The sequence below is a fragment of the Onychostoma macrolepis genome, chromosome 08 (genome assembly GCF_012432095.1).
Source record: "Onychostoma macrolepis isolate SWU-2019 chromosome 08, ASM1243209v1, whole genome shotgun sequence".
NCBI classification, from domain to species: domain Eukaryota; kingdom Metazoa; phylum Chordata; class Actinopteri; order Cypriniformes; family Cyprinidae; genus Onychostoma; species Onychostoma macrolepis.
Genome location: NC_081162.1, coordinates 17302861 through 17326203, shown reverse-complemented (window position 1 = coordinate 17326203; position 23343 = coordinate 17302861). Strand labels below are relative to the sequence as shown.

Here is a 23343-nt window from a genome sequence, read left to right as displayed (position 1 = left end):
GTGTGTGTGTGTGTGTGTGTGTGTGTGTGTGTGTGTGAGTGTGAGTGTCAGCAATACTGCAAGGCATCAGTCTCTCTTGGCTACATATGGCAGGAACAGCCCAAAGGCACAATGGACCACAATGCCATAGAAGAGCACATCAACCCACATACAGTACACAGCTTAACCATCTGAGTAAGATGGGATGGTCTAAGTTACACAACCATTCACTGTGTAAAATATGCATAAAATTAAAAGTAAAGGTTATAAATATTTTTTTCCCCATATTTTATGAATAATATAATATAATATAATATAATAGTGTATACACAGTATACTTTCATTTTATTTCCACAGAAATGGAATAAACCGTTTATTACTTTGTCTGTGTTATTGCATTTACCAAAATATTTAATAAACAATATTATAATGTAAGGGACTGCAGATGTGTGGACATTTGACATGCTTGGCGATGTCTGTGTAAATTTGCAGAGCAAATCTGCAGAATCTGTGTGGACCTGATTATGAAACATAAATTAGAGGCAACAGGACAGTTGATCAATGTTGCTCATTAACAGATTTCATTCATTTAAAAGGCTGAAATTAATCAATTTGAATATTAATGGCAGGCTGAAATTAAATGTATTTGGTTCAGGTCAAATCTCATATACACAATTAAAAGGTCAAAATAATAGATGGGATCCATCAATGCAAGAGCTATGATCAAGAGCTCTTTCTTTCATTTAATACATATTTTACTAAACAATACATACAGCAATACAAAAGAATGTAAATTTGTTTGGTTCTTGTAAGTGTGCATCACTTACATTCCGTTTTACTGTTGAGGACTGTGAAGTAATGTTTTCAGTCTGGATTGTTTGAATCATGGCAGGAGTGCCGGCCCACTTCTCTGACTGCACAACTACTAATCAGGCTGTATAGAAAGAGTCAGTTCCTGTGTGTGCTCAGCAGTACAGTGAGTGCTAAGCTCTTACCTTGATGGATTTGGCATGAATTGTATTGGACAGATGTTTCTGAGCCATCTGTGGACTTCTTGAAGTCTTTAAGCTTTTTGTATCCTGTAGTATGACAGAAGAGTCATCATGAACAGTGCAGCCTTCAGTGAGAGAACAATCGCATTGAAATTATGTCATTATGGGATGGAAAAACATTGTTTGGACAGGTCTGTTCAGACCGTCTGGATTAGGCTGTTTTTAATCCGTTTCATTATTGCTGATGCTTTGAGTCATTTTAAACTCCCCTCCTTCACTTGTGGGTGCTGCTGTAATACTACAGACTATAAACAAACCCAAATCCAATTAAACCGGAAACATGTGAACTAATCCAAGTCTCATCAGTGCAAAAGGGAAATGAGGAAACAAATGCAGTTTTTCAGTGATGACACATCGTTCATGGTTGAATTACAGTACAACACAACACAACACAACACAACACAACACAACACAACACAACACAACACAACACACAAAAACAATTAAATAGTCCACATTTTCATAATAGTCCACATCTACAGATGATATAGTTTTCCAGCATCAGCAATTCAGTGGACAGTTCTGTTGAGATTTACTTGAGTCTACATAGTGGCCTGTATAGACTTTTTACACCAATTTGGTGAAAATATAAATAAATAAATAAACCCCCAAACAAAACAAAAACACAAAGAAAACAACAATACAAACCAAAATAAAAATATTTATTAATGGTTGTACTATTGTTGTGAAAAGTACATTTAAAGAGAAACAAAATAAAATAAAATATTTATTAATAGTATTAGTACTAAAACGTGGAGGTGAAAATTACTTTAAAAACCAAAACAAAAAGCAAAACAAAAAAATAAATAAATTAACAAAACAAATTAAATTGATCAAATGTGACATTGTTAAAAAAAAAAAAAAAACAGATAAATGCTGCTCTTTTGAACTTTCTCTTCATCAAAGAATCTCAGGTGGGGGGGGGAACAAAAAACTAAACAAAACAATTGGTAGTATCACTAAAACTTTAGGGTGAAAGTACATTTAAAAACAAAACAAAAAACTCAAAACAATACTGCATTTATTATTAGCGTTATTATCAATAGAACTTTTGGGGCAAAAAGTATTTTGAAAACACAAGAACAAAAAACTGTTAAAACGAACAATGAGTATAAGTCTGAGAGAGTTCCCCCTAGATTTACCTGAAGAGGGAAGGTGTGACCACAGATGAAGGTCTGGTACTTGAAGGGCACATGGACGCTTTCTTTGGGCCGCAGGTAAACCTGTGGAGTCAGTGTACTCTCCTTTAGGTGAAACATCTCCTCCTCTAGAGGAGTCAGAGTCTTCGTCAACTCCTTGAAATATTTCCACTCCTCAGTTTTCACGATTACACTATGGGATAAAAAGAGAAAAAGATGAAAAACAGCAAAGAGAGAGAGAGAGAGGAGAAGAAAAGAATAGCCTGAGGACTTTCTTTGCCTTGCCAGCAGTATTTTATTGGCAATGAAAAAGAGTATTTGAGTATGCATGATACAGTCAAACATAAGCCCTCACAGAACTGAAACTCCTGGGAGGGTACGGTTTAAAGATAACACACACTGGGTGTGAAATATTACTTTCTGTTTCATAGAGACAAATTTCATGCACAAATATATGAAGGAGAAGGGCATTTGAAACATCAAAGGCAGCACCTCCGGGCCCGAGAAGGGATCATTCGCCATAAATGAAAAAATATATATATATAAGAAAAAGAAAGAATTTAAGAGGTGTAAAAACTCTTTTGTACTGTATACACTACAGTAGATGTGAAACCAAGTCTCGGAAAATTCAATCACATTCTCTCTTTAATAAGAGAGAGCCAGACAGGTGGCACAAAAGTATACTTACGTGAACAAAAGCAAAGCCTATTTCCCTTTCTCTCATATAGAAGCATATATGCAAGGAGCTCTTTTAAAATGGTAATGAAAAAAGAGGACGATAATGACAGAAAAGTAAATTAAAATGTTATAAGGCCTAAATGGGAAATATGACCTGGCATAATATCTCTTCACAGTAAGTCTAGCAATAAAATAATGTAGACTAGAGGTCGACCGATTCATCGGTTTTGCCGATTAATCGGCACCGATAGTTGATTGCCACAACTATTGGTTATCGTGCCGATAGTTTTCTGGTTTGCAACCATTGCTGGAGTGGCTGAGAAGGGTCCGCTGGCATTATACAGTACGAGAGCGGCCTCTAGAGGCAGAAATCACTGACAGCACGTGTTGTTTATTTTGACACGTGACACTGCGCGCTGCACAGAGCGGGAAACTCCAGACGCGCATTTAAATACAGCTGACAGAAAAGCCTGCCGCGGAACAGAGCGCCATTCACATAGTTTTCTATTAAATTACATTATATTTGTCCCAAATTGTTGTGAATGTACATAATGACTTCACCCTAGGCTATAAATTATGTATTGTGCATTTTTCAGCAAAACGTTTGTCTTTCTGTGGCTCTAATAAAGTCTGTATGCTTCATATAGAGAGCTGTAATACAGATCGCGTGTTCTCTTTCCTCTTGCTCTGTTTTTTTAAACACCGAACTTCAAACTCATTTATGCCACATTGTTCATTCTTGAAGCAAACTTATGTCCGTTTGGTGATTAAATAAATTGTTTTAGACCGCTACTTGATTTGAACGCAAAGCGTCTGGCGTGTGTGTGTGATACCTCTGAGTTCTCCTAGACGCAGCGCTGCGCTTTTGCCCGGTGTGTGACTAACTTTTTTTTTGATTAGATAATTATCAAGTGTTAAAAAATAAAAGCAAATAAAGTGTTTGAGTACACATACAATATCCATATGTATGTAATTTTAATGCTATGGCCTTGTGTAGAGCATGGCTGTTGAAATTAAATGGTAATACTTAACAATAAGAGTCCATTCGTAGCATTAATGAAAACTGTAGAAGTATTGTTCCTTGTTAGAGTTTGTTCATTTCAACATTCACTATTAGCTACTAATAGGCTACATTTTTACATTTTAAAGTTTCTTCTTTTAACATTAGCAAACTATGAAATAACTTTAATAATCAATATAGTAAATAATATTAATATTTTTTATTCATTTACAAAGTATGGTTCAGTACTGTTGCTGCTTTTTTTTTTTTTTAAATAGTAAAGCACTAGCTCTCTTTCAGTATCTATTTTGAAAACTATCGGTTGATTAATCGGTATCGGCCAGTGTGGTCCAACCTAGCTATCGGTATTAGTAAAATTCACTATCGGTCGACCTCTAATGTAGACATAAACAGGGCTTGTGGTGAAGGTGACTATAAATTGCTAAATTTTCAGTTTATTTTATTTAAATATTTTCTCTCCTGGTAAATGTAAAATACGAAGCGGAGTGATTACAAAATGCATCAAGCTTAAATCACATTGTTCAACCCACAGACACTGATCCACACTGAAGCTTTAGCTTTTTGAAAAATGTATAAAATATAAAGTATATGAACTGACTTGCAAAATTATGTCTTAAATTTAACAAAATGATCAAAATTAAACTGTACACTACTGTTTAAATGTTTGGGGTTGGTAAGATATATAATATTTTTAAAAGAGGTCTCCTTTGCTCACCAAGGCAGCATTTATTTGAACAAAAATACAGTAAAAACAGTAATACTGTCAAATATTACTACAATTTCTATTTGAATATATTTTAACATGTAATTTATTCCTGTGATGACAAAGCGAAATTTTAATATTTTTGTGAAAACCATGATATATTTTTTTCAGTTAATGAATAGAAAGTTTAAAGCATTTTTGTAACAATATAAAAGTGTTCACTGTCACTTTTGATCAATTTAATGAGTCCTTGATGAATAAAAGTATTCGTTCAAAAAGACTTTACCCCAAACATTTGAATGTGTAGTGTATAAAATCAAGTTTCTATTGACGCATCGGCAAAACAGAACAACCACACCAAGTACTTTAAATCTTAAAGGGAGAGAGAGAAAAAGAGAGAGATAATAAAATTCAGCTGAAGTATAACTAAAAAACTGCTTCAGAGGACTGAAAACAAATTATGTGCTGGAGGACCTGACCTGCGAGGATAAAATGAATTAGGCAGAAAGAATGGAGCAGCTCTGCTGAAATCTGGCGTATCCTCTAACCTGCTGCTCCGTTGGTTCAGCTTGTCCATATATAATGTGCGAGTACAGGTGAGAAACAATCTCTTCAGTAAAAGTGAAAGAGAGAGGTGACTTTATAAGGTTGGCTTTGTGGCATACATCAGCAATACAAACACAGGCCTGACATATCCTTTGCACTGGAAGAGAGAAGCATCAATTCAACACAAATGTACAAATGCAAACTCCAGATCTCAGGTATTTGTTTCCCTGGCACAGCTCTGTGCATACAAGAGTGCTTTGGACTGACTTACAGGGTTCACGCACAGACAAACACACCGCTCCTGGGCGAGCAGTTACCTCCATGACACATCACAAAGTGCTTCGGTTTTATGCCACAACACAATGCAAGCTGGGAAGACATTTGCCATGCAAACATACTTCCTGGAGAGAGGCGGCGGAGAATATTTATCTTGTCCTAAAGCACAGCGTGTATGTGTGTGTGGAGTTTAGGCTACTAATGTCTTTCCTAATTAAACGCTGAGAGATGCAGGGGTGTTAATGCCGTAATTTATTCCACCTCATCCTCCTAACTTCTCTCTCACTTTCTTGGCTTGTGTTCATCATGATGGAGTGTGCGGACTCAGTCTATGGCCTGCAGAAAACTCATATTCTGTGTGGTATAATCCTGGATTGTGAGCTTCACGCGGGAACCCTGGTCGGGGGAAGATATTTTGCATCACGCTGCAATTAAAATAAGCTTGAATGGGGGGAATTGATTATTTATTCAGTGTTATTTTCCTACCCCCTGGGAAGCTCTTGGCCCCAGTAACACCCCGCTGAGGAAAACTCATTCATTCAGATGTTCATTTCAGACAAGGCTGTTCACACGTGAACGAAACATTGATCTATGCATAATTTCTTTCAGGGCAAAGGCTTTATTTGATCTTTGAATGGACACAGTGCCTGCTGTATGTGATTAAAGTATAGGCTTACTACTGTATGTACATATTAACATTAAGCTGGTTTTCTTAGGGCATTTGCATACTGAACTGAGAATGAATTAAATTATTTTTCTTATAGTGAACACACAAATTACTGTACTATAGTGTCCAAACATCTTAGACAAAAACTCACAATCACACACGCTCTCATAAGATTCCTTATAACAGTGTAATCACTGTTGTTCTGATAGAAATTACTAACTGTATTAACTGTATAATTACTGTATTAAAATATTTCACTTCCTTTACAACATCTCATTAATAAAGAGACAAAAGGCTAAACATTTTACTTGGACATTCGACTTTTTTAAATGTTACTACTTATTTCAGAATGCTCAGAGAATATATAAAAGTAACATTCCCATAATGTTCAAAAATGAAAAACTGGAATGATCACACAAACCAAAACCAAACCAGACCAGACCAGACCAGACCAGACCAGACAACAAAACAAAACAAAACAAAACAAAACAAAACAAAACAAAACAAAACAAAACAAAACAAAACAAAACATGGTTATGTGATCATTCAATTTTTCCATTATTTATTTACTTCCATTATTTATTTATTTTTCCATCATTTATTTTGTCTATGAAGTTAAAGTTTCTGCCCAGTGTTGTTTTGGACACCTTTGACTTACATTGTATGGGCAAAATTATTCTTCAGAATACCTTCTTTTATGTTCCAAATAACAAAGAAAGTGCATACAGATTGGGAAAAACACGAGGCAGAGTACTGTTTCAGTCCTTCCACCAGTCTAAAAAAAGCCAAATCAATGTTCTTACAGCACCATCATTTATCTAACTGTAGGAATATTGATATTAATCAAAATATGACATTATGTGGCTCACACTGCCTTTAAAGTGGGGGGGTCCAATGAATGTTGAGTTATTTACACTGTTAAAGAATTGGATTCTCATGCTAAACATGGCCAAAGTTTCAAAAAACGATTTGGACGTATAACAGAGTATTTCTGTGCCAAATACACACGTCCGGGTTTCTTACAAGTTTTGGAAAGTTTTTTTCGATCATGGCTCTTCATGACGTCATGAAGGGTGGAACTCCTTGTATGGGCACTAGGGTTGGTTACCGAACTCGGTACTTTTAAGGGTACAGACCGAATTGCGAGTATCGATTCACATTAAATCATTCGGTACCAAATTTCGGTAACTGAGAACGCATTTGGGCGCATACGAGAGAGACAGAGAGAGAGAGAGAGAGAGAGAGAGAGAGAGACCCTGTGACTTGTCACCCCTGCAACTCTTTAAAACACAACACACGGCAAACCGGAATGTTTTGAAGTGTGCTTACATTTCTAGGGTCATATGGTTTCCGCGAAAACGCAGACAGGATGGTGGAGTCCATTCATATAAACGGAATTTATATGAATTTATTATGGAATGCCACGGTATTCGTCAAGTTTTGGATGAATAAAAGAATGTCTGTCACTTAATTCGAATCGCGATATGAACTAGTGTATGTGAATATTAAAACGCAAAAATATGGTTTAAATATGAATCCTGCATGTTCCGTTAGCCTCGGTATGTATGAATGGCGGAGACGCGGTTTTGTTTACTACACAAATACTGAAGCACACGTGAACTCGCGGTGATTTTCGGACTCTGCACTACATGAACACATGAACTTAAAGGCTGTGAGAGTCACTTCATGAGAATTTTACTGTTTCATTTGAGAAAACCAGCATCATATCATACTGTATACACACAGAAACTTCACGGCAACCTGTCAAAATAAAATTAACCTGTCAAAATAAAAGTGCGGTTTAACATGTAACAGAAATATATTACTCTTCTATTACTTTTGTACAGTATAATGTACGTCTTTATATATTCCATTTACTGACAAATTTAAATAAAACAATTAAATGATAAAAATAATTATTACAACCACATTACAGACTTAATTGTAGAAAAAAATACAATTATTATTACTACAACTTATTTAAAGGTACATTCACACAATTATTCTACCATGTATTAATTTCAACAGTAAACCTCTGTTTGTTTGCCAAAAAATAAAAGGGTTTCATTTTGATTTGATTAAAAATAAATAAATGTTTCATGCCTTCATTTGATTATCAGAAAAAATAAAAAACAAGAATTTCTGGAAGAAAAAAAAAAAAAAAAATTGTAGGGTCCTATTGTTCAAAATGTTGAAATTGAGAGTTTTGGACTTATTTTTTCACTGAAATAAATGTTTTTGTTATTACACATAGAGTAAAGTACCAAAAAAAGGTAACGTTGGGTACCGGTACGAATTTCAGGTACCAATACCGTACCGGTTCAAATGTGAACGGTACCCAACCCGAATGGGCACTTCTCCCGGAAGAGCGCACCCCCGCACACATATCGACTGAGCGAGAGCAAGAGCACACCCATCAACGCGCTTCATTCGGCTGCACTGCACAGGACATGCTCGGGAAGAATGTCTCTAAAGAAGTATGTTTTTGGTTGTAAGGGAAAGATAACCTTACTCAGCTTCCCGAAGAACCCAGCGTTACGTGAACAGTGGAAGCAGTTTGTTTTTCTGGGGCAGCAATGGAGTTTTGCAAGTGTGTTTGTTGACGAACGTTTTATAAACAAGGCCCAGTTCGAAGCTGGATTTGCACATCGTTTGAAACTGAAAGATGGAGCGGTCCCAGCTATAAAAGATCCCGGTCATGATTCAGAACTGCAGATGGTAAGTGAAACTGCATCAAATGTCTGTGCTTTGTTGGCAATCGGTGCACAAGTGCTCGTCACTCTTTAGCTCCACCCACAGCACGCCTCCAGGTGCTCGGCTCTTTTCAGAGAGAATCGTAAATCTGTATCTTCCTTTTATAAATATGATAAAACTAAAAGACTTTTTGGAGATATGAAGGATGCAGTACTACTCTATAGGTACTCAAGATTAACATGAGATTGGGTGAAACTGTGTGTGTTATGCCCCCTTTAAGCTTGTGAGAAAAGAGATGTCAATGTGTCTAGGTGGTATATAAATGTTCACATCTGATCAAAGGTAGTACTTGAAAAGTTTGACAACCACTGATGTATTGCATTCAAAGACATGATATATCTCACCTGAGCTCTGGGTCATCACATTCAATAGTGACAGTCTGAGGAACGTTGAATGGATTCTTGAGCACGAATTCGAAAAACTCTGCCGTTCCGAGCGTGGCGTATAGTGTGTGTTTGGTAGTGATGGCCTGAGAGAGCATGTTGGTGATCTCCTGTGCTTTACAGCGCTCCCGATAGGCCTCAATCACACGCAGGTCACGGGAATGCTGCACACGCTCTGCCCGATGCCTCTGAAAGAAAGAATCCAAAGAAATTCACATTTTGAAACTGCACCGGAAAAACCTAGAAACTAATAAAACCGATGTGCCCGAAGCATGGCAAGACCGTGCCAGGCTCTTGAGTGAAAGAAAGAGTGAATTTAGGTTCGATTTCATCATTCTCACAGAGTGGGAGGAACTGGCGAATAATGCAGCTCAGTTTCAGCCTCTTTGGAGCTAAAATAAAGCTCATGCTTTGAAAGGAACATAATAGATCACCCAAAAATACAATTTCCATCATTTTTACTGTATTTCGAAACCCATATGACTCACTTTCTTTCATAAAAGTTGAATTTCGGAAGAATACCGTGGGAGCTCTTTTCCGAATAATGAAAGTGAATGAGAACTTGGTGCTCTCAAGATTCAACATCACAAAAAAAGCACAATAAAGTATCACAAAAGTGTCCCATATGACCCATTTGCTATATTTCAAGTCATCTGATGATGGCTTTGTGAGAGGAACACACAAAAATTTAACTCATTATTAACTTTAGTTCTCCTTTGCACGTGCAAGAGATTGAATGAAACAAGTGATCCAAACCTTCGTTCGTGAAAGAAGAAAGTCACATGGGTTTGAAATGACATGAGAGTGAATAAATAAATCGATTTTTGTCTGAACTATCTCTTCACTGTCGACTTTGGAGAGAATGTCAGGATCACTTGGTGAACAGCGGTAGTGAACGTCTATCAGCTCATGCTGAGACAGACAGCTTTTCGATCCCGCTCAATTGAAAACTGTCCTTCTTTCTTACCGTGATGTTTGAGCTGTTCAGAAAAGGGGGCGTGGCTTTCTGCTCCTCGTTCTGACGGACAGCTGCCATTCTGTCAATCTTCCTCTGGCGTACTTCTTTCGCTTCGGCTTGCTGATGCAGTGCAGCTCCGCCTACTTCCCTCATGGTGCTTTGTAGCAGTCTGGCCAGCTCGCTGTCAATTTCTGGCAATCGGCGGGCTCGTCTGGCATTGCTTGCTGCAACACACACATATACACGCGCATAAACAACATCTTTCGCCCCTATGAGACACACATGCTCTCTTTCCTCACTTCCTCGGGGGCCACTTTTCAACCTCCATTTGGCCTCAAATCCATCTTCGTCTTTTCCAGTTATCCCTCCCACCCAATGAGACCTGCTTTCAGATATACCTGCTCTGAGATTCACGCTTCAATGCGATTCAACATCACAACTAACATAATCCTGTGATTTAACGCCAATGAAGACAGAACGACAGAGGATCAAAAGACGCAGGATCAAAAAGAGCCTGCCAGTGTTTTTTTCCTAAACCTAAATTCCCACTGTAGACCTTCCTACAGAGAGAGAGGGAGGAAAAGGGAGAGAGAGAGAGAGAGAGAGAGAGAGGGAGGGAGGAAGATCTACATTGCATTGGAGACAAAAGGGCCTATCTGTGATGAATAAGAGCACTCTCTTTATCTCCATCTCATCAGGCTGACATACACACACCCCTCCTGTAACTGCCCACTCATGGCCCAAAGACATGTGGGAGCCACTGTGTTATTTTTCACTGGCTGGGTCTCCGCTATCTTTGCAGGACGTAACATTATGTGGTACTGATGTCTGCTACAGTCACAAGCAGCCTGCTCTTCAGTGTACAGATAAACCAGAATGGATACCGTTACATAGACATGCACACACATTTCAAGCAAAAGCCCTGAACCATACTCTACATTCAACAGACTTTGCTTCAGGATGCAGATTTTATATCGGACATTAAGTGAAAAATGTCCTTGTGGCTATGCATTATATTTATATGGGCTGTGAAGTCATCAACAAAAGAGTAGTCTAATTATTAATCCATACTAACTATGCATGATTATACAGTTTATCCAATAAAGAAAAGATCAATTTTTTGGGTCACGACCCACCAGTATAGAACCACTGCTCTACCTAACTAATTGAACGCAAATGCTTCTAGCTATGAAAGTTTGATTTCACACATCGCTGCATTTTAAAATGTGTCAGAACGCAATTCATAATGCAATGCAAATACATGCATTCTCAGCATTGCTGCAAGGGATGCTATAACGGGCATTTTGTAATGTCAAATATATAATTTTTTTTTTTTTTTTTCAACTACTGTCATTGATTGCAGAGAAAGAGTTTTGAGAAATCCTGTGGAGCAGGATAGTTAAAGTTATTAAAAACATATTCAGTGCAATGGCAGGATATTTCAAGGCCTATCAGGTTATTTTCTGCTACAGTAGTGCAAGATCGCACATTAAATATGTAAAACAGTATCACCCATATGCAATTCATTGGCAATTCTCATGTTTCAGGCTTAAAAGATTAAATGTCTACATTTATACACAACAAGGTAATGAAAAGACTAATATTGTCTTTTCAGAAGACTTCTGCATGCTACATTTCCATATGTCATAATACTGTGATCCTCTGTTGATCAGAACAAAAAGACTAATCTTGGCAATGCTGTCATTAGAATGAAGCGATAATAAAAGAGTGAGAAAGAAGATAAATAAAAATGGCCACTACAACTAGATAAGGGAATTCTCTGCCAAATCCTCTTCTGGAATTATCAGCAAATCCCACATGATGTACTTTTATAAATTCTCCAGAGCCGTAGAACTGCAGAGCTCCTGAGTTCTGCGGATATGAAGTCAAGCTTTGGTGCTTTAGAGAGATGATGTGCTATACCGTTAAGCTGGAGGACCGTTAAAGCAGGGACACCTCCTCCTGCAAAACCCTGAGGGGCATCGCTGGGCTGGACCACATGGGAGAGCGATGGAGGAAGAGCCAAAGAACTCTGGGAATTTGTCACACTGCCACCTGTTGGAAAGAAGAGTGCAATAAATTGAATAGAGCTCAGTCCAAATCAGTATAGTTTGGTTTAATTTAGCTCAAATTTATGTCAATGTAAACAAAGAGCTTTCCACAAGATAGCTTTGTTGCTACAAATTTCTTTGTTCCTAACAGTCTGGCTGATTACATGATCTAGATTACAGATTCTTCAGAAATACAACAAAATGTGATTTTTAAAATTTTTTTATCATATTTTTACCAGTCGCACTTTATTTTAAGGTCCAGTTCTCACTATAAACCATTAACTATGACTTTTGCCTCAATAATTCCTAATTTGCTGCTTATTCATAGGTAGTAATAAGTAGTTGTTAAGTTTAGGCATTTGGTAGAGTTAGCGATGTAGCATATGGTCATGCAGAACATGTACTTATAAAGCACAAATAAACAGCCAATATGTTAATAATAGACATGCTAAAAAGCAGCTAGTTAATAGTGAAAATTGCTCCCTATACTAAAGTGTTACCTTTTTACCTTTCATTATTTTTAAAAACAACAACTTTACAATGTGATGTTACAAATGATCAGCTGAATGTTTACGGTTTATTTGATCAAAATTATACAAATTACATCCATAGTAAATATGCATGTAATCTAATTTTCAGATAAAAGTAAATTTTGCATTTAATTTGGAAATCGAAGTCTGGAGTCTGGAGGAAGACTGAAGAAGCACAGAATCCAAGCAGCTTGAAGTCCAGTGTGAAGTTTCCAAAGTCGGTGATGATTTGGGGTGCCGTGATGTCTGCTGCTGTTGGTTCATTGTGTTTTATCAAGTCCAAAGTCAATGCAGCCGTCTACCAGGAGATCTGCTGACAAGCTTTATGGAGATGCTGATTTCCTTTTCCAGCAGGACTTTAGCACCTGCCCACAGTGCCAAAACCACTTCCAAGCGGTTTGCTGACCATGATATTACTGTGCTTGATTGGCCAGCCAACATGCCTCACCTGAACCCCAATCTATGGGATATTTTCAAGAGAAAGATGAGAAACAGTCAATCCAACAAAACAGACGAGCTGAAGGCTCAATAGTGCCTCAGCAGTGCCACAGGCTGATCGCTTCCATGCCACTCCTCACTGATGCTGTCATTTGTGCTAAAGGAGCCCCGACCAAGTATTGAGTGCATAAATGAACATACTTTAAAGAACTTGAACTTTTCTGTTTTGCAAATCCTTTTTTTGATTGATCTTAGGAAATATTCTAATATTTTGAGATACTGGATTTTTGACTTTCATGAGCTGTAAGCTCTAATCATCAAAATTAAAAACAACAAAAAAATGTTTGAATGTTGAAATGTTTTACTTTACATGTAATGGATCTAGAATATATGAAAGTTTCACTTTTTGAAAAAAGTTACAAAAAAATAACTTTTTCACGATATTAACATTTTTTGAGATGCACCTGTATACACACACACACTATAAGAGAGAGGTTCATTAAAAAAAATATGACACTGCTCAACATTTATGATAATACTGTACACATATTTACTAAGGTAGTGACATGGCTGCGGTTGGAATTAAACTGCGGGTTTCGTCTGGCCAGAGGAGAACTGGCCCCCCGACTGAGCCTGGTTTCTCCCAAGGTTTTTTTCTCTCCATTCTGTCACAGTGGGAGTTTTGGTTCCTTGCCACTGTCGCCTCTGGCTTTCTCAGTTGGGGACACTTAATTTCTAGCGATTATTGTCGATTTGATTGTCTAGCTCAGTTTAGTTTAAATAGTATCTGTGCAATGACATCTCTGAATTCAATAATGAAATGCCTTTAACTGAAAATTTAGTGTTTATTCTTATCATTATACATTACTGACACTCTATCCTCCAATTTGATATTGTTAAGTGCTTTGACACAATCGGTATTGTTAAAAGCGCTATATAAATAAAGGTGACTTGACATATAATGGTATTATGTGACAATTATTTTTTTCAATTTATTTAAGGTACAGCAACTGAGCTTATAGGATGTCTCACAACCACAATGTCAACTGAAAATATATAAAACATGAATATTACTTTTACACATTTTCAGGTGTCAACAGTCAGACACAAAATATTGTATGGCTGATGGGTCGGAGGACCGAAGTGTAGTCCAAGGCTCGGAGGTTGGAAGTGGAGACAGGGGATCCGCATGTCTGGGCGGAGCTGGAGACTGGAAGTCCCGAGGCGGCGGAACAGAGCACATGGCAGGTGCTGACTGAGGGTGAGCTGAGGGACTGACAAGCATCAGAGGAGATGGAGATGAGGAACTAGCTGGTTTGAGAGGAGGCGGGAGAGGGAGGTTGGGAGGGAACACAGGAGGACATGAGCTGGACGGAACCAGCGGAGACGCAGGAGATTCAGGAGCACAGGTTAATACTTCTCCAAACCAGTCTATAAGGTCCATCTTGAAAATGTCCATGAGTTCCTCTTTATAGCTCCCAGAAACCAGATGCAGCTCACCCTCAGTCGCGGGAGTGTGGGCGTGGGCTTTCCTCCAAGTCCTCGAACACCACCAAAACTCCCTCGAGGACGGACGATGTTGCCGGCTCACGCACTTGGTCAGACGATGTTTGAGGCTCAGGCTCCGTGGCGATTATAGGCTCAGTCGCAGCTGGCTCAGGCTCTCCGTCTGCAGTGGGTTCAGGCAGTAGCTCCGTGCAGCGGGATGACAGCTGGCTGGTCTCTGGTTCGGAAGTGGGGCTGGAGATATCCTCCTCTGAGGGGCAGACGGAGAAATACAGTCCATTATTCTCCAGCACCCACTCCACACAAGCAGCGAAATCCTCCTTGGGACCGTTCGCTGGCAGGCGTGCCTTACACCGCTCGCTCAAGCTGGAGATGTAGAAGACGCAGAGCGAGCGGTTGGGGAAGTGGCTAAGGCACGCCAGATCGAGAAAGTCCCTGGTATGGTCCTCCAGCGAACGGTCCATCTGCTCCAGGCACAGGAGTTGGACGGCGGGCAGATCCATTCCGGGAGAGGACCAAGAAAAAAAATAAACAGAAAAAAAAACGCCGCTTAAAGTAACTCACTTTACGGTCTGCTATTCTGTTACGGTGTTTTACTAATAAAGCGCACAACGAAGGAGTATGCACAAAACAGAGTCTTTTAATGTGAATCCAAACAAGAAACAGAGATAATCCAGGAGCGAGGGGTAGCAAAACACAATGATCAAATAATAGCAGACAAAGAAACAAAGAACACAGGCTTTAAATACTAAACGTAATCAAGGGGAAACAGAAACAGGTGAGGAGCTAATTAACTAATCAGGGGAACTAAGGAAACTAGGTCAAAGTGTAACACCTGAGATATATATCAGATATATAGCCTCTTTTGTTTTACGTCTCAGGAATATTGAGGTGATGCATTGGCTCCATAAGTCTGATCACTGCTAGTACGAGAAATATAGGTGAAGCAAAAGCATCCCTCAAAGGCACACTTAAGAATGACAGCCAAAGAGTTAGATTTACCATTAGAGATATGTCTGTTACCACAGAGACTGTCTCTGTTGTTATTTGGTTGAACTGATGATGACCATCACAATGCGACAAAGAAAGATGCATTGATTGGTGCCTTGCAATGATAAACATTCTGTGGTCAAAAAGGACGGACAGGCAGGAATGTTAAACAGGGAGAAATGGAAGAAGAGGTGGATGAGTAAAAAAGAAAACTACAAAAACAATACTTATGCAGAAAAACTGAAATGTTGGTGTAGGTGAATTCTCCTTGGCCAATGACCCTTATCTTACTGATTCTCTATCTCTCAACGGTGATTGCTGTGCATTGAGAGGCAGTAAATTGTCTAAACTGCAGTGTAAGTGTTTTGCTCCCATGGGGTTCACAACAAGCATCAACCGCCCTAAACATTCAACGGGCTTTACCTGTGATTACAGACAGGTGAGAGCTATAATTACAAGTCTGAGACACAGGTCAGGCACAGAACGGGTGATTGAAGGTGGGAGTGTGTGTGTGTGTGTATGTGTGTGTGTGTGTGTTTCAGGGCACTGCCAGTGATTGATCGAAACTCCAAAGAAAACAGTAATAGAGAGACACAAGTCAGACGTCTACACATTACACAACACACACTTCTTTTGTCAATTAGAAAAAACAAAACAAAGACAAATGTTTCCACTCAGTATTTAACTGAAGAGCATTTAATTTAAGATCATTATAATGTTTTGAAATGGTGATTGAGGATAACACATTTGATCCCAGACTGGTGTTTACTTATCATGAAAAAAGACTTGTATGTGTGATGTAACATTGTGTACATAATTAAGAGCGATAATTGTGTATATATACTAATAACAACAAATACAGTCATGGCCAAAAATATCGGCACCCTTGGTAAATATTATCAAAGAAGGCTGTGAAAATGAATCTGCATTGTTAATCCTTTTGATCTTTTATTTAAAAAATTCACAAAAATCTAACCTTTCATTGGATAATAAGAATTTAAAATGGGGGGAAATATATTATGAAATAAATGTTTTTCTCAAATACACGTTGGACACAATTATTGGCACCCCTAGAAATTCTTATGAGTAAAACATCTCTGAAGTATATTCCCATTCATATTCACAATTTTGAGCACTCCAGGGTGATTATGAACATGAAATTATCCAGCCATGGCCTCCTGTTTCACAGAAATATAAATAGGATGGAAAACAAAGCCCAAATTCCTTTAATCATCCATCACAATGAGAAAAACCAAAGAATATATTTCTGATGTGCAGCAAAAGATAATTGAGCTTCACAAATTAGTGAAGTGGCTTTAAGAAAAGAGCTAGAGCAGTGAAAATTCCCATTTCCACCATCAGGGCAATAGTTAAGAATTTCCAATCAACATAAAATGTTATGAAACTGCCTGGAAGAGGACGTGTGTCTATATCGTCCTAATGCACGGTGAGAAGGAGAGTTTGAGTGGCTAAAGACTCTCCAAGGACCACAGCTGGAGAATTGCAGAAAATAGTTGCGTCTTGGGATCAGAAAACCTTAAGAAAAATTGTCAAAAAGCACCTACATCACCACATGTTGTTTGGGAGGGTTTCAAGAAAAATTCTCCTAGCTCATCCAAAAACAAACTCCAGCATATTCAGTTATCAGACACGACTGGAACTTCAAATGGCACTGGCTTCTATGATCAGATGAAACTAAAAAATTAGCTTTTTAGCAGCAAGATTTGTCTTGTGTGTGTATAATATATTATATATATATATATATATATATATATATATATATACACATATACACACACACATATTAGTGTTGGGCGATATGGTCATTTTTCATATTGTCATATCGCCAGCCTGTGATATCGCTGATACACGATATTATCGTGCATGGGTGGGTGGGGGCAAGAGAGAGACTCTCTGTACTTATCATAGGCTATTTCATAACTATTTGGTGATTTTAAACCACGTGTGCGTGTGAGAGAGAGAGCCTGGAAGAACCAATAACCGAAATAATAGACTTTCAAACATACTGAAAAACATGTTAAATATAAAACTATTTAAAACAGCTAGTTCATATACTCGGATACAGCAGTCATACATCGCTATTAAGATCGCGCATTCTACTGTGACAAGTTATCATCTAAAAATCAGTCAAGGAGAAAATAAAAAGTAGATTTATTTTAAAGACCAACAGTTTAACACTAAATATTGGACATAAACGAACACGTTAAAGATAAAAGTATTTTCAGGTAAGTTCATATTTTTGGAGTAAAGTTAAATTAAACGGATACATCAGTCATACAGCGCTCCGGACTGCGCGCCCCATGATGAGCCCTGTTTTAGACTGATAACTTATTAACTGCATATTTTTTATAATAACGATGATGAAGAATAAGCATCATCGTTTTTTGTTAATGTGCTGTAAAGAAAAAGAAATGCTGCCGGTACAGTTTCATCATGTTCATTCATAGCTCATAGCTGTTCAAGATGATGTCTAAAAGATGTCTCTTTTTGCACTCTTGACATAGCCTAATTTGTAAATAATGGTTTATCACCCTGCAGTTCAATTTTGATGTGGGCTTTTAGAGTCCATTTATAAAACATTTCTAATGAGGAGGAGAAACCTAATCCTCATTTGCGCATGTGTGAAGTGCGGTGCTGAGGTGAAATAGCGGGGCAATTTGATAATAATAGCCCAATAATAATAGGCCGCCTAATAATAATAATAGTTTTATACAGTAATAGGAGAATGAGCCTAATATCGTCTTGACTATCGACAAAGACATCTGCTATAGTCAATAACTCTGACTATCGTCGATACACGACACTATCGTCTATCGGCACAACCTTAATACATATATATACACATACACACACACACACATACAGGTGCTGGTCATATAATTAGAATATCATCAAAAAGTTTATTTATTTCACTAATTCCATTCAAAAAGTGAAACTTGTATATTATATTCATTCATTACACACAGACTGATATATTTCAAATGTTTATTTCTTTTCATTTTGATGATTAGAGCTTACAGCTCATGAAAGTCAAAAATCAGTATCTCAAAATATTAGAATATTACTTAAGACCAATACAAAGAAAGGATTTTTAGAAATCTTGGCCAACTGAAAAGTATGAAAATGAAAAGTATGAGCATGTACAGCACTCAATACTTAGTTGGGGCTCCTTTTGCCTGAATTACTGCAGCAATGCGGCGTGGCATGGAGTCGATCAGTCTGTGGCACTGCTCAGGTGTTATGAGAGCCCAGGTTGCTCTGATAGTGGCCTTCAGCTCATCTGCATTGTTGGGTCTGGTGTCTCTCATCTTCCTCTTGACAATACCCCACAGATTCTCTATGGGGTTCAGGTCAGCGAGTTTGCTGGCCAATCAAGCACAGTAACACCATGGTCATTGAACCAGCTTTTGGTACCTTTGGCAGTGTGGGCAGGTGCCAAGTCCTGCTGGAAAATGAAATCAGCATCTCCATAAAGCTTGTCAACAGAAGGAAGCATGAAGTGCTCTAAAATTTCCTGGTAGATGGCTGCGTTGACTGTGGACATCAGAAAACACAGTGGACCAACACCAGCAGATGACATGGCAGCCCAAATCATCACTGACTGTGGAAACTTCACACTGGACTTCAAGCAACATGGATTCTGTGCCTCTCCACTCTTCCTTCAGACTCTGGGACCTTGATTTCCAAATGAAATGTAAAATTTATTTTCATCTGAAAAGAGGACTTTGGACCACTGAGCAACAGTCCAGTTCTTTTTCTCCACAGCCCAGTTAAGATGCTTCTGACATTGTCTCTGGTTCAGAAGTGGCTTGGTAGCCCTTTTCCTAAGGACGTCTGAGCGTGGTGACTCTTGATGCACTGACTCCAGCTTCAGTTCTCTCCTTGTGAAGCTCTCCCAAGTGTTTGAATCGGCTTTGCTTGACAGTATTCTCAAGCTTGCAGCCATCCCTGTTGCTTGTGCACCTTTTCCTACCCAAATTCTTCCTTCCAGTCAACTTTGCATTTAATATGCTTTGATACAGCACTCTGTAAACAGCCACACCTTTCAGTAATGACCTTCTGTAACTTACCCTCTTTGTGGAGGGTGTCAATGTTCGTCTTCTGGATCATTGCCAAGTCAGCAGTCTTCCCCATTATTGTGGTTTCAAAGAACAAGAGATACCCAGAATTTATACTGTAGGGATGGTCATTTATTCAAACTCAAATGTAAATATTCTAATATTTTGAGATACTGATTTTTGACTTTCATGAGCTGTAAGCTCTAATCATCAAAATTAAAAGAAATAAACATTTGAAATATATCAGTCTGTGTGTAATGAATGAATATAATATACAAGTTTCACTTTTTGAATGGAATTAGTGAAATAAATCAACTTTTTGATGATATTCTAATTATATGACCAGCACCTGTATATACATATATATAAACACATATATATATATTGGTTGTTTTATAACAGCATTTCAAGGCAAGAACAGCGTAAAACATCTAATGAAATAAAGATAAATAATTAAATAAAATGAATTATTATTTAATTAATTATTACCATGACATGCTTACGCAAAATAATATAAAGACACAATATAAAACAATTATTTATTTCATACTCGATGCTGCTACTATTGCATATTAGATGATGAGGCTGTTTATTATTTTTAAGTTGAATGGGATGCCAGCAGCACTTGAACCACCAACTGTTATTTTACTTAGAATGTTGGCAAAAAAACATCTAAATGCATAATGAAGGTGCTCCAGGCAGCACAATGAGAAATTTAGCTTTAATTACAGACTATTCAAGTAAGGTCAAAGTAAATTAGGAGAAGCGGGGTGAGGGGGGGATACTAAATCAGAGATATTCAACCCCGGACAGGATTAGAGTTCTCAGTGGAGGCTCAAAAAATGTGCTCCAAAGTTTTACATTAATACTAACCTTTATGACTTTTACACAATTTAAATATTCGCTAATTAATAAAACATAAATACATCATGCAAAGAACCTACACCTTCTGACCTGTTTACCCTTTCACACACTGCATGTACATATACTGCCAGAGATTTAACAGTGACAAACATATGTGAAACTTTGGATTTACCACATACTTGGATTAGATTAGTCAATTGATGTGATCTATACACAATAATGAGCAAACAAACAGTCTACTCAAATAATCATATGTTTTAATGCCTTTACTGACCACTCAGTGTAAACTTTCACAGTGCAAGGTGGAAAAAAGGGTGAATCCCTAGGCTAATGACTTCTCTAAAAGCTAATTGGAGTCAGAAGTCAGTTAACCTGGAGTCCAAACAATGAGACGAGATAGAGCTCAGTTCGTACAAAGAAAACACTCTCACAAAGTTTGCTATTCACAAGAAGCATTGCCAGGTATGTCCCTAAGCAAATGAGATCTCAGAATGCCTAAGATTAAGCATAGAGATGGAAATGGTTATACAAATTTAAAAAAATCTCTAAAAGTTCACAGTAAGAGAAACTATCTACAAATGGTAAAGGTTCAGCAATATTGCAACTCTCCATAAGAGTGGGAATCCTACAAAGAAGAGTGCAAGAGGACAGTTCAAGAAACCAAGAGTGTTAAAGACTTTTATGGCATCTTTGGAACATGCAAACACCCCTGTTGACATGTCTATGATATATAAAAATAAGAGGAAATAAAAATGAATCATTGTTTGTGTGTTATTTGCTTAAGCAGACTATTCGTATATAGTTGTTTAATTAAAGATCAGAACAAGTTTTATGACCAGATATACATAGCAATTTTGCACAAATCCCTCACATACTGTGCAGTTTTAAACACATTCAAAATACTGCATTAAATCACATCAGCATTAGCTGAACAAATGAGGGGTTTGCTGGATTGTTCTAAGAGAAAACAGCATTAACATTAAAGAGAGATGATTTCAAAGAATGCACATCTTAATATTTATAGTCTCTTTATAAGAGCTAAAGTTTGTTCTTAAACTAACAGAGTAGATTTCTTGAATTCATAGCTCCCTCAAACTTTTCAAAGACTTCCACAAAACCTCTCATGCATATACATACACAACCCAAAACAATCTTGTACAATGTTGCGAACCAAAGTGAGCCCTACAGCCTTACGAACCCACAGAAGACTCTAGAGCATCTAAAACGTCAGCAAGTTTAATCCTGAAGACATCAGAAATATCATCCAGTTCTTCCTCAGTGTGTCCAATAACTTTACACCTGCCGGTTGGGTGTTTCATTATCTTTAGATGCCTCCATTAGACCCCTATTTATCCAACAGAATGCCTTTCCATAGCTTTGGAAATCATTCACATATGGGGCTCTTTTATCTGTAGTGGAGCACATGATAGGATTTCCATTAGGAAGCACTTTCTCTTATCTTCTAAATGTAGCTTTGTTTTAGAGGAGATAGACAGAAGTCTACACTGGCCCCTGTTGCAAATATATACTATTGTTTTTTGTATTTTTACCATGAAAGGAGAGATAGGGGACTCGCTTGGAAATAACTGTCGAGGAAATGCGATTTTCTTTCCTTCTTTTCCTCTCTCCCGCTCCCCATCTCTCTTCTTCTCTACTGAAATCTTCACCACGCTTATCAAACGTTTGCAGATGAGCAGCGTGGGGGCCAGAGGCAGGCGAATTATAAAATCCTAATCTTTTCTCCCCTCCATCTGGCCCTGCGTCTCTCTCTCTGTTCAGTATAAAGGCATAAAGAATCCGGAGGTGATAGAGCCTGTTGCTACTGTGAGAAGCTTTTGACAGATGCACCGAAACACTCTGAATTCAGAGATGATGTTTAACCTGTTCCATTAGTGCCGAATTAAGTTATCCGTTTCTTTTATGTGGATTCGCTGTTTGTTTAATTATTCACTTGTCTCTTCGCATCAAGCTGAAGTTAATTAAAGAGGATTTCATTAAGAGCTTTTTCCATCACGTTTTCGCATATGAAAAGATGCCAATCATCACGAGTCCAATTACACAGGAGCTTCATTAATTCCCAATGACGTGACACATCCTATCTGAGCAGAAAATGTCGAAACAGAGCGGGGTCATGAAGTAAGACATCAATCCAGTGTGCATTACCCAGAGCGGTAGACTCGTGCCGCCCCACCTTATCAAAACTTGACTGAATGTATTCAATGGACCGATCAAGCCATTCGCATGTACATAATAAAAAGCCTTTTTCCCCAATCCCTCACTCCTCTGACTGATAATTGTCTTTGCTTTGACCTAGCCAATTCTCTGAGGTGCATTTGAAGGATAAACATCTCAGTAAGCCTTAGAGAGCGAGTAAACCTCGATCTCTTGTTAATGGCGACCACTCATTAGGAAACAAATAAATGGACAACGCATTAATCCCAGATTGAGATACGGCGTTGAGCAGCTTTTGAGCAGTTTGTGGATGAGTTAATTGATTCCGACCGCTGAGAGCGAGAGACAGAGGAAAGCCGATGGGTATCTGACTGTTTGGCTAATTTCTCAAGAAACACTTGCATTTTCACTGGGCCTCTAAGACGGAGCTTAAGCAGATAAACATGAAGACAAACTGTGAATAGCTTTGACTCAGCTTGGATTTCCAGAGTGGAAAACAGCTCAGATGTTTAAGGTCACTAATGACGGATGCTTCTTACGCTATAGTGACGTCTCAG

At 38.0% G+C, this 23343-nt stretch overlaps 1 protein-coding gene across 2 annotated transcripts in view; it reads right to left on the bottom strand.

The window, feature by feature from the left end:
• Nucleotides 1-23343, bottom strand: part of LOC131545438 (nephrocystin-4-like) — a 171558-nt gene that overhangs the window by 11797 nt on the left and 136418 nt on the right. For both annotated transcript variants that reach the window (XM_058784249.1, XM_058784250.1), the window contains exons 18-22: nucleotides 12080-12211; nucleotides 10166-10380; nucleotides 9160-9386; nucleotides 2174-2363; nucleotides 975-1058 (exon numbers count right to left, since the gene is read on the bottom strand). In XM_058784249.1, coding sequence (XP_058640232.1) covers nucleotides 975-1058; nucleotides 2174-2363; nucleotides 9160-9386; nucleotides 10166-10380; nucleotides 12080-12211 — 848 coding nt within the window. The remainder of the gene's footprint in view (nucleotides 1-974; nucleotides 1059-2173; nucleotides 2364-9159; nucleotides 9387-10165; nucleotides 10381-12079; nucleotides 12212-23343) is intronic.